Source organism: Opisthocomus hoazin, chromosome 6 (genome assembly GCF_030867145.1).
Source record: "Opisthocomus hoazin isolate bOpiHoa1 chromosome 6, bOpiHoa1.hap1, whole genome shotgun sequence".
NCBI lineage: Eukaryota > Metazoa > Chordata > Aves > Opisthocomiformes > Opisthocomidae > Opisthocomus > Opisthocomus hoazin.
In genome coordinates this window covers 54671577-54686452 of record NC_134419.1, presented here as the reverse complement: position 1 = coordinate 54686452, position 14876 = coordinate 54671577, and the positions used below count along the sequence as shown (strand labels likewise).

At 55.6% G+C, this 14876-nt stretch overlaps 1 protein-coding gene across 1 annotated transcript in view; it reads left to right on the top strand.

The window, feature by feature from the left end:
- Positions 1-10335, top strand: part of ADAMTS14 (ADAM metallopeptidase with thrombospondin type 1 motif 14) — a 34651-nt gene extending 24316 nt beyond the window's left edge. The window contains exons 8-22 of the mRNA XM_075423168.1: positions 78-221; positions 942-1074; positions 1198-1311; positions 2699-2847; positions 3065-3240; positions 4050-4183; positions 4397-4520; positions 4657-4740; positions 4897-5060; positions 5763-5928; positions 7230-7362; positions 7481-7688; positions 8071-8197; positions 8672-8782; positions 9474-10335. Of these exons, the coding sequence (XP_075279283.1) occupies positions 78-221; positions 942-1074; positions 1198-1311; positions 2699-2847; positions 3065-3240; positions 4050-4183; positions 4397-4520; positions 4657-4740; positions 4897-5060; positions 5763-5928; positions 7230-7362; positions 7481-7688; positions 8071-8197; positions 8672-8782; positions 9474-9829 (2323 nt within the window). The 3' untranslated portion in view covers positions 9830-10335. The remainder of the gene's footprint in view (positions 1-77; positions 222-941; positions 1075-1197; positions 1312-2698; positions 2848-3064; positions 3241-4049; positions 4184-4396; positions 4521-4656; positions 4741-4896; positions 5061-5762; positions 5929-7229; positions 7363-7480; positions 7689-8070; positions 8198-8671; positions 8783-9473) is intronic.
- Positions 10336-14876: the final 4541 nt, after the last annotated feature.

The following is a 14876-nucleotide window of genomic DNA, read 5'->3' as shown; positions in this document are numbered from 1 at the left end:
GCGTGTGCACTGCTGTGGCACGCAATGGGCTGGTGTAAATACCCCGGGAACATATTTACACAGGCTTTTCCCACCAGGTTAGGCATGGAGCATGATGGCCAGGGCAACCGCTGCGCCGATGAGACCAGCATGGGGAGCATCATGGCGCCGCTGGTCCAGGCTGCCTTCCACCGCTACCACTGGTCCCGCTGCAGCAAGCAGGAACTCAACCGCTACATTCAGTAGGTTGGGTTAAGCCAGGGGGGTGTTCTCCCCTCAGATGGTGTGACTGCATGTGTTTTGTACCCAGCAGCTCCTGCGTGAAGGAAGCGGTGGACGGGTCCCCACTGGGATTGCTTGTTTTGGCCAGAATAGCAAAAACAGGTCCTTGGGAGGGTATTTTCCCTTTTTCTTCTACTAACAACTTTGATTCCTTGCACAAATCTGAACTGGTTTTTGGGTGGCAGAGGCTGGATACAAGTAGAAGCCTGATAAAAGCTGGAGATGTCAACAGAGCAATAATCTGCAGAAGCTCTGTGCTGGTGGAGCCCAGATCCAGATCTCAAATATTTTTGCCATTTGCTTTGGGCAGCCTGTGTAGTTTCCCCTTCAGGCTATAAAATATTTTGTGCATAGTAAAAAGGTGTAGAAACAGGCCAGGAGCTTTCTGTGCGTCGGGGCCAAGAAGAGTAGCAGGAAAGCGGGTGCAGTGGTGGTACCCACTAGTGCCATGGTGTTCTGTCCCCTAGGGAGCTGCAGGCAGCTTGTCTTTGGTGGACACTGTGCAGTTGTTTTTTGCTGAAAACATGTTTTCCAGCAGTGGGTAGTTTAGCGTCAGCGGCAAGAAAATTCAGATTTCTCCATATCTGAATCTGGAGAGAGGGCTGGAGGTGAGGGAGGGGGTGAAGGAGGGAAATCCTCCATGTCTGACTCTACTTTGGCTCTGCCCTGCGTCTCTGCAGCTCCTACGACTGCCTCCTGGATGACCCCTTTGAGCACCAGTGGCCCACGTTACCCGAGCTGCCGGGCATTAACTACTCCATGGACGAGCAGTGCCGCTTCGACTTCGGCGTGGGCTACAAAACATGCACGGCAGTGAGTATGGAGCTGGTACAGGTTGCACGTCCATATTGTCCCCGGGACCCCCAGCCAGGTGCTGCGGTGGTGAGGAGGGACCTCCCCACTGCTGTTTCAGCCCAGCTCCTCTGTGCTCCCCAGTTCCGCACATTCGACCCCTGCAAGCAGCTGTGGTGCAGCCACCCGGACAACCCCTACTTCTGCAAGACCAAGAAGGGGCCACCCTTGGATGGGACTGAGTGCTCTCCAGGCAAGGTAGGGGCTGGTCTTGCCTCATCTGCCTTTGGGAGGGGGTGGGGATGCCCTCAAGGGAAGAAGGTGGTGGGTGCCCGGTTTTTAGCTGGCATTACTCATTTTCCCCTTGTGCACAGATGAGGACTTTGTTTTTCTTCTGATCCACCTGCTCTGCAGAGAAGCAGGGCTTGTTTTGTCACCTGGCAAAAGAGTGCTGACATCATTGTATGTCCGACCTCATGATGTCATTAGGATTTTACTTTAGGCCCTCTTAGCATGCCTGTTAGTACAATATGAAAGCGTGGATACGTTGGAAAAGCTGCTGACCCTTGTAGTTTTTGGGTGGTTCTTTGCTGGAGAATGGGTGGGCATAGAGTGTCCAACAACTTTTGGTGAGTTTCCGTATAAATCCCAGCAGTCTCACTGAAAACGTTGCCTCCTCGAGTGCTTGAATGGCAGTTTGCCAAAAGCTTCCAAAGTGAGGCTTTTTGGGTCGTGTACAGGTGTGTTACACATCGTGCTGGCACATGGCTCCAGGGGACTGCAACATCTGGACTGGGAGGTCCTTCCTTCAGGCCATGATGGGCAAGGGCTGGGCTTTTCCTCAGGGCTGGAGTTGAACCCTGGCTCCGGGTGCCCATGGGGTGACACCGCAGCTTCGTGCCGGGCGCTGTGTGCGTGCCTGCGAAGAGGGGCAGAGCTCTGGATTTTGTTTACCAAAATGCCCAGCAGCTTGCTGCTGTGCTCCTTGCAAAAGTTTGGGTTCGTCCCCCGCTGTGCCGGTGGGGAGACATCCCTAGGGCTGATCCAGTCCTGGACGCAGGTGCAGTTCAGTGCCTGCCCGAGGATCTGCAGGGGTGGGGAGAGGCAGTTTGGCTGGAGAGAGAAATCCAGTCCAGGAACACAAAAATACAGTGTTAGGGAAAGAAAAAAAGATTCGTTTTACAGCAGGATCTTTGCATTCCCCAGGCTTGTGCCTTCAGCAGATTTTTGCAGAGGTTTTTGAGTGGGTTTATGCAGCTGCAGGCTCTGCTTTACCAGATCCGAAGCATGGACGTGTTGGGAGCCTGCCCTGCTTATCCCTTCTCCTCTGCCACATTTTCTGCCCTGAGTCCTGGCTGCGGGGCTGTGCTGGGCTCTTGGAGCAAAGCCACGGTCTGCTTGTGCTCCTGAGTCGGTAGTGAAATGATGCATCTTGCTCGTCCCCAAGCCAGCCTGGAGGGCTCCTGGTCCTGCTTCTTACAGGAGGGATGTGCCCAAGGGTGTGATGAAGAGCACCTTCCTCTCAAGCTTTGCAAGTTGGGAGCCGTTTTTGTGTGCTGTGGATGCAGGAGGGCTCTCTTTGCTGGTGCCAAGCGCTTTCGAAGAGGCAGGTGTGGAGCTCACCCCTCTTTCTTCTCCCTTCCAGTGGTGCTTCAAGGGTCACTGCATCTGGAAGACATCGGAGCAGCCCTACAGCCAGGACGGCAGCTGGAGCTCCTGGTCCAAGTTCAGCTCGTGCTCCAGGACCTGTGGGGGAGGTGTGCGCTCGCGCAGCCGGAGCTGCGACAACCCGCCGTACGTTCAGCCCCTGCCTCCCTCCTTTCAGCCAGGGTAAAACTGGAAGTGGCTGAGAGCCAGGGGTTCCTCACTCTTCCCCTTGTGCGCTTGGCCGGCAGGGATGGGGACATCTGCTCCTGCCTGGGCTGTGCCATGCGTTCGGGCGCTGAGCTGCATCGTGTTTGAACAGCATCCGCTCCCGATGCTCTTTGAACCCACCTGCTTTATTTTCCAGCCCATCGTATGGCGGGCGCCACTGCCCGGGAGCCACCTACGAGTACCAAGTGTGCAACGCTGAGGAGTGCCCGGGGCCCTACCAGGATTTCCGTGCCCAGCAATGCTCCAAGCGCAACTCCTACTACACCCACCAGAACAGCAAGCACTCCTGGCTTCCCTATGAGCACCACGATGGTGAGCGGCGGCGGGTCCTAGCAGAGGAGCAGGAGCTAAATTGCCTTCCCTTCCAGAGGAGGCCGTGCTGGTGGCCATCACCATGGGATGGGGACTCTGCCAGCCACACAGACATTGGATTGTGGAAAGCTCCTGAGCTGGGAACCAGAGGGCGATAAGCCAGCATCAAGCAGCCAGATCTTTAAAATCAACCTCTTGTGCTTGTCCCCAGCTGTCACGTAGAGAAACCCAGACATTGCTCTGGTTCCTGCTGTCTCAAAGCGCAGCAGAGGTGGGCTGAGAAGATCAGCCTATGTTGAAACCTCTCCCTGCTCCTCCTGCGCTGGTAAGAGGAGAGCCCCTTGTAATGGTAACCAGAGATAAATCAGTTTGTGCTGCTTTGAAAGTTTTATCTCTGCTCTCTGTGTGCTTTGGCACGCAGAAGGCTTGTTTTCCTTGGAGACGGTGGGGTGACGGTGCTGCCTGCCCGCTCCCGGAGCCACAGTGGAGAGCATGCCGCTCTGGGCTGGGATGGGAGCCAGGTCCGCCTGCCTGGCTTGCTTCATGCACGCAGCCAAGTGTCTTGCGTTGCAGTGTCACGTACTGTGTCCTGTCCAGTTGCCTTCTCTTAATTTCCCGAGTGTGCTGGGCCAAAGTGCAGGCTCTTGAGCAGCAAATGGACACCGCATAATAAGCCACGTGAACAGCGTGGGCTTTGGATGTCTGGCTGCGGTCAGAGGTGCAAGCTGAGATGGGTTTCTGTCTTCAATCACCCTAATGTATTTCCACAAACACTTTTTTTCCCCCCTCTACTTTTTATTTTGCCGCAGATGCTCAGAAGTGTGAGCTGATCTGCCAGTCCGAGGGAACGGGGGACGTGGTGTTCATGAATCAGGTTGTTCACGACGGTACCCGGTGCAGCTACCGAGACCCCTACAGCATCTGTGTCCGGGGCGAGTGCGTGGTGAGGAGCTGACGGCTGCTGTGTGACTGTCCCTGTCCTTTGCCTGCCCACGAGAGACCTTGTGCATCCCCTTGACCCACTACCCCATGGGGATGCATGTTTTAGCCCGGGGACCGATGCTGTGTGCAGCAAAGGGCTATGGGGATGGTGGAGCGATGGGCTGTGGGGCCGCAGGGATGTAACCCTGTGCCTGTCTTCTCTTCCCCATGACAGCATGTCGGCTGTGACAAGGAGGTTGGCTCCCTGAAGCAGGATGACAAATGTGGCGTCTGCGGGGGGGACAACTCCCACTGCCGGACTGTGAAGGGCACACTGGCCAAGACCCCCAAGCAGCCAGGTGAGCAGGCTGGGTGGGTTTGATAGCGCATTCGGTCAGGGTCGGCTGGATTCACATGTGGGTGCGAGCAGGTGCATGTCTGGTTGGAGCAAACCTGCTCTTTCTCTTCCCTCCATCCTTCCTCCCTACCTTTCAGCGGGTATTTTGAAGATGTTTGAGATTCCGGCTGGGGCGAGGCACCTTCAGATAGAAGAGATGGAGCCGACGTCCCACAGCATCGGTGAGTATGCTGTGGTTCACCTCTCCCTTCACCTGCTACCTCTTTCTCGGCCCTATTCTGACAATTCCCACCCAAAGCGTCTTATTTGGGTCATTCCAGTCCTTCAAAGGCAGTGACCAGAGGAAACAATGTTGAAATACCTCCTTTCTCCTCCAGCTGTTAAGAATCAAGCCACAGGTAACTTCATCCTTAATGCCAAGGGCAAAGAAGCGAGAAGCCATGTGTTCATTGAGATGGGCTTGGAGTGGGAGTATACCATTGAACATGGGAAGGAGAACCTGAAAACCAGTGGTCCTCTGCATGACGCCATCAGCATTTTGGTAAGCCTGGCTGACGCATCCTCTGGGGAATTCAGGGATGACCATCTGCCAGCAGTGCAGAGAAGAGGAGGTGGTCCAAGGTGGGATGTCAGAGGCAATGGAAAGATTTTGGCAGCGAAAGGGCATAGGGCATGTCATTAAACCTAGGGAAATGAGCTAGCCGAATGGAAGGGGCAGTGAGCTGTGTGCAAGAATGGCATAAAGACACATCGCTTGGGTCTTTGCCTTTGAATCCAACTGTATTTTGCTTTGTGCAGAAATTGCTTATGACTCCATGTCTCATTTTAGTTATACTGGTCTTTGGGGGAGTTAGAGATTGGATTCCCTGGGCACCTGGGGAAGGGTAGGTCTCCACTGCCATCCATACCTGTGGCTGGCGCTGGCTTTGGGCGTAGACTGTGGTCCTGCAGGTCAGAGGAGAGGCTGGGGCATGCCATCCAAGGCTGGAGTTGGGATGTTTGGGCAGCATTTTTCTCCACAACTGGTGAGGTATGTTCCCGAAGGGCAGACTCTGTGTTTGGAACCCACCTAATCATGTTGGAGGTAGTAACGGGGTTTGTTTCTCCTACTCTTGTGTCTACAATACCATGTGGTCATTGTTCACTTCTTTTTTCTTTGATGGCCTCCTTTTCCCTTCTGTCTCCTATGGCATTGCCCTTTCCTCTCCTTGCCCCTCTCCGATTGTCCTCTCTCTGCCTGCAGGTCATCCCTCAGGAGGAGGAGGCGAGGAGCAGCCTGATGTACAGGTACATCATCCATGAAGACCTGCTGCCCATGATCGGAAACAACAATGTCCTGCTTGAGGAGATGGATTCCTACGAGTGGGCCCTCAAGAGCTGGTCTCAGTGCTCCAAGGCGTGCGGAGGAGGTAGCTTTCCCTTTGTGGCAGGTTACACCATGGTCTTGGAAGGATGCTTGGGTGCGTTACACAGTGCATGAGCCCTTTGGGGCATCTCTGGCTTGGAAACATGCAGATGCTGTTCAAAATTGTTTCTCCCCAAGATCACACATGGCAAGGCTTTAGACCTGGTACTGCGTGGAGGCCTAGCTTTCTTCTCCACACCCATACCCGTGTTATTTGCACCTCTGTAGTTTGAGGGGTCTACCACGTGGTAACATGAGTGTTAAAAACCATTATTGCAGAGCAGTTTAGGTATTTCAGCCAGATTTCTTATGAAAACAGGCTTATGTGATCATGTGTGCATACCTTTGTCTGTCTATCCATGTACCTTCTATGAGTTTTTAATTCGTTGGCTGTTTTTAATCCAGTTTGAGCCAAGGAGTAGTGATTTTGCAGCTGGCTGCTCCTAAAGCTTGCATGGAGATTGCTGTGATGGAGGGCAGGTAGCACACGTGAGCTCCTGGCAGAGTTATTGCTGGATTTTTTCCCCCTGGGAGGAAGCACACATGCGTGCATGCTGGTGTCACAGGTTTGCTGATGAAAGCCTTGCCTCGATATGGCCGGTGGGATCTGAGTTCGAAGCTGGCCCTGCTCTGAGCAGGTGCTGGACCAGAGACCTCCAGAGGTCACCTCCAACCTACCTGACCCTCAAATGATGGAGAAGACCTGACACTTCCACCTTGTGCCATCCAGCTCATGGCTGGAATATTTTGGGACTTACAGAGCTGGAAAGCGAGTCCTCGCTGGCTCCCTGGACCTTGCTGCAGCAGGGCTGCTGGCAGGGCAGCAGGCGGCTCCTGGTTAAGGCTGGCTTTGCCCCAGGCTGGTCTGCTCCCGAGGAAGCGCAGCTTATTTGGCATATTATAGCAGTGCTTTGGCTGGACTTGCGATGTTTCCCTCATCTGGAGAAACGGAGCCAGATCTGTAGCTCGCTAAGTGCTCGTGGCTGTGTCTCCACCAGGAAGCTCTGATGTCTTGACCTGGGCTTTTGGGAGCACAGCCTGGGGGAGGGAGGGGGAGAAGGCTGTGTCTGCTTCGCTCCTCTCTGTGTGTGCACCCCTTGGCAGCCTGGATGACCCCAGGAGGCTGGGGGGTCCGGCACCCACACAAGCATCCTCTGCAAGCCTGGGTGACGCACCGCTTGGGTCCCACCTCAGCGGTGACAGCTGAGAGCACGTGTGCTGGCGGGGATGCAGGGGAGGGGTCGGATGGGGAGCCGGTGGGACCCCCGCACCCATTGCCTCACTGCCCATGCTCTGCCTCCCCAGGCATCCAGTACACCAAGTACGGCTGCCGGCGGAAGAGCGACAACCGGATGGTGCATAGGAACTTCTGCGACAATGGCAAGAAGCCGAAGCCGATCCGTCGGCGCTGCAACCTCCAGGAGTGCTCCCAGCCTGTGTAAGTACTCCCTGGCCAGCCTGAGGAGCTCTCATCCCCTCTGTGGGGGTGATTTTAGAGCTTCCCAACGTGGGCATCGCCTCTAACACCTTTGCCGTGTCCGTCTTCCCCCCGGCAGGTGGGTGGCGGAGGAGTGGGGCGCCTGCAGCAGGTCCTGCGGCAAGCTGGGGGTGCAGGCGCGGGCGGTGCAGTGCGTGCAGCACCTGCGGGACGGCACCAACCGCACCCTGCACACCAAGTACTGCCCCGGGCAGCGGCCCGAGGCGCGACGGCCCTGCAGCCGCCTGCCCTGCCCGGCCCAGTGGAGGACGGGCGCCTGGTCGGAGGTGAGCTGGGGATGGCGGGGGGAAGACTCCCCGGCTGCACAGCGGGTCAGGAGGAGGGGTGTGGGGACTGGGTGTTAAGGGCAGGTGCTTGTAGGGCAGGCTGGTCTCATAGGGGTGGAGGTAAGAGTACAAGAGCCAGCGATGTTTTTCATTGAGGTTTGTGGGGAAACTCAAAATTAGACAGGGGATGGCATCCTTGTGCACCCTGGCTGAGGGCAGAGTGGGGTTGCTGGAGAGGATGGGAGAGAAAATCCTTCTCAGAAAGTAATATGCACCCAAGACGCTGTCGTCTGCAAATATTCCTCTGACGCAGCTGTCGGGGTGTGCCGGCTTGTCCTTCCCCCCATCACTGACATCTGTCTGTCTGTCTGTCTGGATGCAGTGCTCGACGAGTTGCGGGGAAGGCGTCCAGCAGCGACAGGTGGTTTGCAAAGGCAGCGAGAGCGGTGGGCGCTGCGAGGGTGACAAGCCAGAGGCTGTCCGGGGATGCAACGTGGCCCTCTGCCCAGGTGAGAAGAGGAGGAGGAGGAGGAGGAAGAGGAAAAGGTGGCACCTGGGGGGGCACATGCTGGTGGAGACCAACCCTGTTGCATACCTCCAGCCCATCTGGGCTTCAGGGGGTTGCCAGCAAAGCAGGTTGTGTTGAATGTCCCTGATGCTGGCAGAGGAAGGGTTAAATGCCAGCCACTATGTTGTACTTTTCTGGTCTTGACCCTACAGATATTTGCTGTAGGTGGTTTTGGGTCTTCTAGCAGTTCGGGGATGCGATGAGCTGAGGGTACTATGGAGGTGGACACCCTGGAGTTCGTCTTGGGGGTTTTTTGGGTAGCCTAAGTGCTGGGCCAATCAGGTGCTCCCAAGGGACCTCATTTTTAAGAAGATCCCGTAAAACGAAAAAATCCCCCACCAAAACACCCTCCTAAGTTATTTTGAGTGCTCCCAGCCTCCGGTGGTGTCTGAGCATCATGGTACTGTCTCCGCAGGGGAGGTCTCTGGCATCACTGTGAGCACCAATGCCACTGACCACGTCACGCCTAAAGGGCAGCGGGTGGCCCAGGATGGACCCAAAAACCCAGTCAGCAAGATCTCCTCCAGTAAGTGTCCCTGATCAGGTAAAGGCGATGCTTCAGGGCCTCTCTTGGTGGGATAACCCTCCCGAGGGCTGCTGCAGCTCCTGGTGGGAGCCGGGGGTGGCTGGGAGGAAGGCTGTGTGTCCAGCAGTGGCTTTGGGGAAGGTGACCCTCCACTGCTGCATCCCTGCTGCCTCTGCTTGCGAAGCTTGCCGCTCGGTTGCCATCTCGTGGAGTCTGGGATCTTGCAGCTTCCTCTGCCGTTGGCTGGGCATCACGCTGCGCTCCCTTTGCTTCCCAGATTTTGTGCAGTTTCCTTTTTAATTTAAACCTTTTTCAGCCTCCTGTGTTTATCCAAGTGGGGAGATGGCTTCTGGTTTTTGCCCCGTGCTCCAAGCGAGGCGTTGCTTTGAGTGCTTCATACCTGGGGTGATATGCATCATGATCTGATTTAAGATGCTGGTTTGGAGCATCCCTTGCTCTCTGCTTTTTCTCCTGTGCACAGAATCCTTGAGTGGTTTGGCTTCGTTTTCCAACTCCCTCACCCCCCCTTCCCATACAGGCATGGCCAAAATGGGGCAGAAAGCAGTAGCAGGTTTGGCAGCACCCTGCAGGGTCCTTTGGAACTGTTAGAAAAGGTGCAGGGGTGGGAGCCTAATGCTGCTCTCATCCTTTGTTCCTTTGTGCTGTCTGATGCTGCTCTGTCTCTCTCTAGGGGAGCCTTGCCTCGGGGACAAGTCCATCTTCTGCCAGATGGAGGTCCTGGCCCGCTACTGCTCCATCCCTGGCTATAACAAACTCTGCTGCGAATCCTGCAGCAAGAAAGCCTTGTCTACCACCGGCTCACCCCCCGCCACCGGCCCCAGCACTCCCCTGGGAACCTCAGTTCCCAGCCCCACTCCGCCGCTCTCTCCCGGCCCCGTCGCCCCTGCCCGGGGGGCACCTGATGGGGACCCCACCATGGCGCCTTGGGCTGGGCCAGCTGCCAGCGGAGGGACACTCAGCAGCGATGCTTTCCCTGGGGGACTGCTGGCCCCGAGCGAGCTGGGCAGGGGCCAGGCAGCCAGGTAACCCGCTTGGGACCACCTCGCCGTGGGGCAGGGGAAGCCATTTGCCTCCCTCCCTCTCCTCCTCCCCTGCTTTTTCTCTCTATCCCCCACTTCCAGCGATGGCTTTCACGGGTGGCACTACCAGGTTTGGAAATGACCTGGCTCACCCAGAAATTCCTGGGAAAACCACTTCTGTCTCATGATCCCCCACCCTCCCAGCCATGGCATGTTTTTTCTTTTTTGACAGTGCTATGGAAAAAGGTGAAAAGGAACAAAAAAAAAAAAAAAAAAGCAACAGCAGTGTGGCTGCGGGTAACCCGCAATGGGCCACTGCCTCCAAGGTGCTAAAAAGATTGGGGGGGGGCTTTAATGTTGCTTTTTCCTCCCCCCTTCCCCAAGCAGCAACACAAGATGTGCTGGAGAGGAGGGCCCTGACTCGGTGGTTCAGCCCCGGTGCTTGGAGCTTGGGGGTACCAGTGGGAGGATGCGGGGAAGCTGGGGGGTGAGCTGCTGGAGAGACGTGGCAGAGAGAAGGGGGAATGTCAGAAAAAGCCCAGACTGCTGCCCTGAGCTGTCCCTGTTGGGGCAGAGAGTTTGGGAAACGTCTGGAGGGGTAGATGAAGCGTGAAAACCGTAGACCAGCTTCTGTCCTGCGTTGCAGCATAGGCAGGAGATGGTCCAGGCAACTCAAATGTGAGCATAAGAAGGTCAAAGACCAAAAACACATTTAAAAGATGCCGGTCACCCAACAGTGACTTTTTACCCAGTACTGCCCTTGGCCAGCCTTGAGCTGACACTGATGCCCGGCCTCCCCAGGACCCACCAGCCTGATCCCTGCACCCTTGTACGCAGTGCCTGCAGGGCATCAGCACCTTTTGGAGGGAAATGGGGACAACTGGGAAGCCAGGAGTGGATTTTAGGGGCAGTTACAAAGAAAGGAGAGAGGAAGATTCATCTGTGTCCTTCTTGTTACATAGGAGGGGGTGAAAGGGGAGTGATTAACGCCGTTAAAATACATTGTGCCAAGTACTAAACATACGCACAGCACTTTAGGAGCGTAGGGCTGCGTGCAGCTTGCTTGGTGTCTGGCCAGCTCCAGGCGCAGAGTCTGCCTGGAGGAGTTACAGCTCTCAGAACCTCCCCAGAGCAGGGTCCGGCAGCCTGCTGTGTCTCCGAGGGGTGTCCTCGAGGGGGCTGCCGAGGTTTTGGTGCCTAGGGGTGCGCAGCTTCCCAGCTCAGGGCATCCAGCACCCCGAGGTGCGGTGGCAGGAGAAGGTGGGCTCCCACGGGCAATGAGCTGGTAGGGAGGAGGTTTTGGGGCTGGAGCGGTGGAGTCTGAGGTAGGCAAGGCTCGGTGGATAGACTGGTTTGGCATTGCAAAGTGGGATCTCCTGGGAGTGTGTGCATGGCATGGGTGCATCACTGGCCCTGATGGCACTGCTTCCCTCGCCATCCGAGGCGCAGGATGGGACATCTCCAGGGGTAGCGCCTTGTAAGCTTTTCAGGTGTCCGGGGCTTGCTGGTGAGGTGGCCCCGGGTGCTCAGCGTGCACTGGGAGCCCACAGGTTTTAGGGCATGCTGCTGTTTGAGCCTGGTGCTTTCAGCACTGTCAGTGCTGGGGCAGAGCACTGCATCGATAGCACTCGTGTGGCTGCAAGAAACTTCAGGTCAGGGCATCTTGGAGGATCTCATGTTGGTCGGTATGCAAGCTCCCTTCAGCCTTAGCTAGTCCAGCAGGGGAGCAATTGAGGTACATGCTTTAATTGAAATGAATGGAGGCCCCTGTGCATTCCTGATGTTTTAAGCATCGGACTCCATCTGCAGTGCTCCCCTGGAGTTACCCAATGGTACAAAAGGGGCTGAAGAGATGTTAAGAGGGCAGCTTGTGCACCCTCCTGCCCCTGGATCGCCTCCCAGTCGAGGCTGGACAAGCATTTATCTAACTACTGTTAAAAGCACCTGAGGCTGGAGGTCCCCTGCCTCCTGGGTGCTGCCCGTTGGCGTTCTGCGGGCTTCACGAAGGACGGGAGAAAGCCACAAGTCTGAGCCAAGCAGCCAGCACACCTCATGGGAGCAGGCGGATGGAGGGATGCCTACCAAATGCTGCAGTGGGCTGCCCAGCTCCAGGGTGCTGGGGCTATACCAGGGTGGGATTCACCCCTCGGCCTGCTGACACCATGGCTGTGCCCCTTGCCAGCCTGTCTGCCAGCACTGCCCTCTGCGGGAGTGCCAGCATTTATTTATTGTGCCAAAGATAGCGCTTTGTTTACTCTTCAAGGAGCATCCTCTCCCAGACAGGAGGGCTGCTGCTGGCTGTGCTGCAGCCCGCTCCTGCTGCTGGGACAGCCCTGGGCTGACTTGGGGCAGGACTGAACTTGCTTTGCCTTTCCTTGCCCCAAGCAAGGCTTTTCTCAAGTATTCAGCCCCCTGCTCCACAGCCTTGGATGCAATGAATAAAAACACACCCTCCCCTCAAACATGGGCTGTAATGTTACCAGGACGCAGTGTATGTGCGTGCACATGGGTGCTCACTCCTTCCTCCCCAGTTCTTGGTTGTGCCCCTCCCTTCAGTGGTGTCCTGGGCACTGGTGCTTTATTGCATTAGGAATATTTGCAGTGGTTCCTTGCGATACCTCAGAGGAGAGCTGTGTCTCAGGACCGGCCGACCCCCTTTGCAGCCATGGCCAGGGTCCCCGAGGACATCGGTGGGGCAGGGCGGCTGCACTGCAGGTGCTAACCCCCGCCTTTAGCCCAGAGCGACGGGTGAGATTATGTAAAGCAGGGTGCAATAAACCCCCCCACTGCCACATGCGGATGCTCTGGGGTGGTGATGCTGAGGGGCTGGGACCCAGCACTGGGCATTTTGTTCAACCTCGGGCAGGCTGAGGTTGGGCCACTTCTCGCCATGCAGATGCCACGGTGCGTGGAAAGCCGTGGTGTGGGGCTGTGGCAATGCGATGTCCCAGCTCCCAGCAGGAGCTGTCTCCGGGAGGAGAGGGTGCATCTGATCCCCTGCATCCTCCTGGGTCACATGGACAGACCAAGTCATTCCTGTCATGTAACCTTGTCCAGTGTTATGATGATGTATAAAGTTTTGTACATATGAGATTCAGAGCTTTTTAACTTTTAATATTTATTAATTTTGTTGAGGGTTTTTTTTTTGAACTCTAACATAATGTAAAAAAAAAATTAAATCCACGTCAAAATCTCTTTCCATTGATTTATTTGGGAGGGTGGGTGTGTGAGGGAGGAAAATAGGAGTGGGAACTGCATGTAGGTGTTGAAATGGATTTCACACAGTGAGCCACCACCTCTATTTTTATAGAATTATAGAATGGTTTGGGTTGGAAGGGACCTTGAGGATCATCTGGTTCCAGCCCCCCTGCCATGAGCAGGGACACCTTCCACCAGACCAGGTTGCTCAGAGCTCCATCCAACCTGGCCTTGAACACTTCCAGGGAGCAGGCAGCCACAGCTTCTCTGGGCAACCTGTGCCAGTGTTTCACCACCCTCATGGTGAAGAATTTGTTCCTAATAGCTAATCTAAATCTGCCCTCTTTTAGTTTAGAGCTGTTCCTTCTTGTCTTATCACTACACACCCTTGTGAAAAGTCCCTCTCCTTCCTTCCTGTAGGCCCCCTTCAGGTACTGGAAGGCTGCTATAAGGTCACCCCGGAGCCTTCTCTTCTCCAGGCTGAACAGCCCCAACTCTTTTAGACTGTCCTCATAGGAGAGGTGCTCGAGCCCTCTGATCATCTTTGTGGCCCTCCTCTGGACCTGCTCCAGCACATCCATGTCCTTCTTATGTTGGGAGCTCCAGAGCCGGATGCGGGTTTTTTTGTTTGTTTTGTTTGGGGTTTAGTATTTTTTTATTTTATTTCAACCCAGTCGCTCCTGTTTTATCAGCCAGTTTCATATACCTGTTTTGAGTTGATTTTTTTTTTCTCCCCTTAAATGAGACAAAGACCCAGCAAAATCCACAGATTACAAGCACCGTGCTGTGGCTGTAATAACATTGTGTGACACCCCGCACAGCTGCTCGGCTCCACTCTTGTGAGGCTTGTCTCTAGCTGTGGTTGGCAGCAGCTTTATGGCACAATGTGCTTGTTCCCAGGGTGCAGGTAGTGTCGGGATCCCTGGCCGGGCCGTCCCTGCTGCTGTGAAGGGCTGTGGCTGTGGGATGGCTGGTAATCTCCTGGGGCTCCTCCTAGGACAAAACCCACCTAGGGTTTTACCGTGCTGCAGGTCTGCAGCGACAGGCTCGCCTGGATGCATGGTCCCGAAGGGCACAATGCTGCGTTACGGGCTTGAGTCCAGTCCTGCCGGAGTTTTGCTGCTGCCGTCTTCATTACCTGCTTTCTTGTTGCCTCATCCCCTTCCACGTTGCAGTACACCCAAGTCAACTGAACTGATCGTGAAAAACACTCTTCTGCCCTTCCAGGATATGGCTTTAGTGCCATACGCCTGCTCTGGCAGTGCCTGCTGCTGTTGGTGTAACAGAAGGAAAAACCACTATGTATACACATATATACACACACAAAAATATATAGTGTAGCCATTCCAAAATAAAGATGTGTTGTGGGTTCAGGCCAAAAAGAGCCCCTGAGCTTGCACTGACAACTAATGCCATGGTCAGGTAATAAATAAACAGGGATGAAGCTGGAGCAGGGCTGAAGCCACAGAACAAATGGCACTGTGGGCAGTGGTGCCCAACGTCGGGACGCGTTTTGGCAGCCACCCCCTTCCCCTGTGCACGGCAGGGAGAAGCGATGCTGAACACCAGGTATCATTGCTGCTCGTGGGCAAGGGCGTTTGGGCAACCCCCGATGCAAGGCTCAGTGCTGCCTTGGTTGCCCCAGCTTGCAGATGCCCCGCTCCACCCTTGAAGCAGAAACACAGTGCTGGGTGAGGGGTGAGCTCCACACTCCGGGTTCCTTGGTGGGTGCACCGTCTCACCCCGTCGCTGGTGGCTGCGGCTCCTTGGCCACAGTGGCAATGAGCAGGGGCAGGAGTGGGTCTCCAGCTCAGGCCGTGTCCCTCATGCTTGGGCAGAGCCCGTCCTCCTGCAGC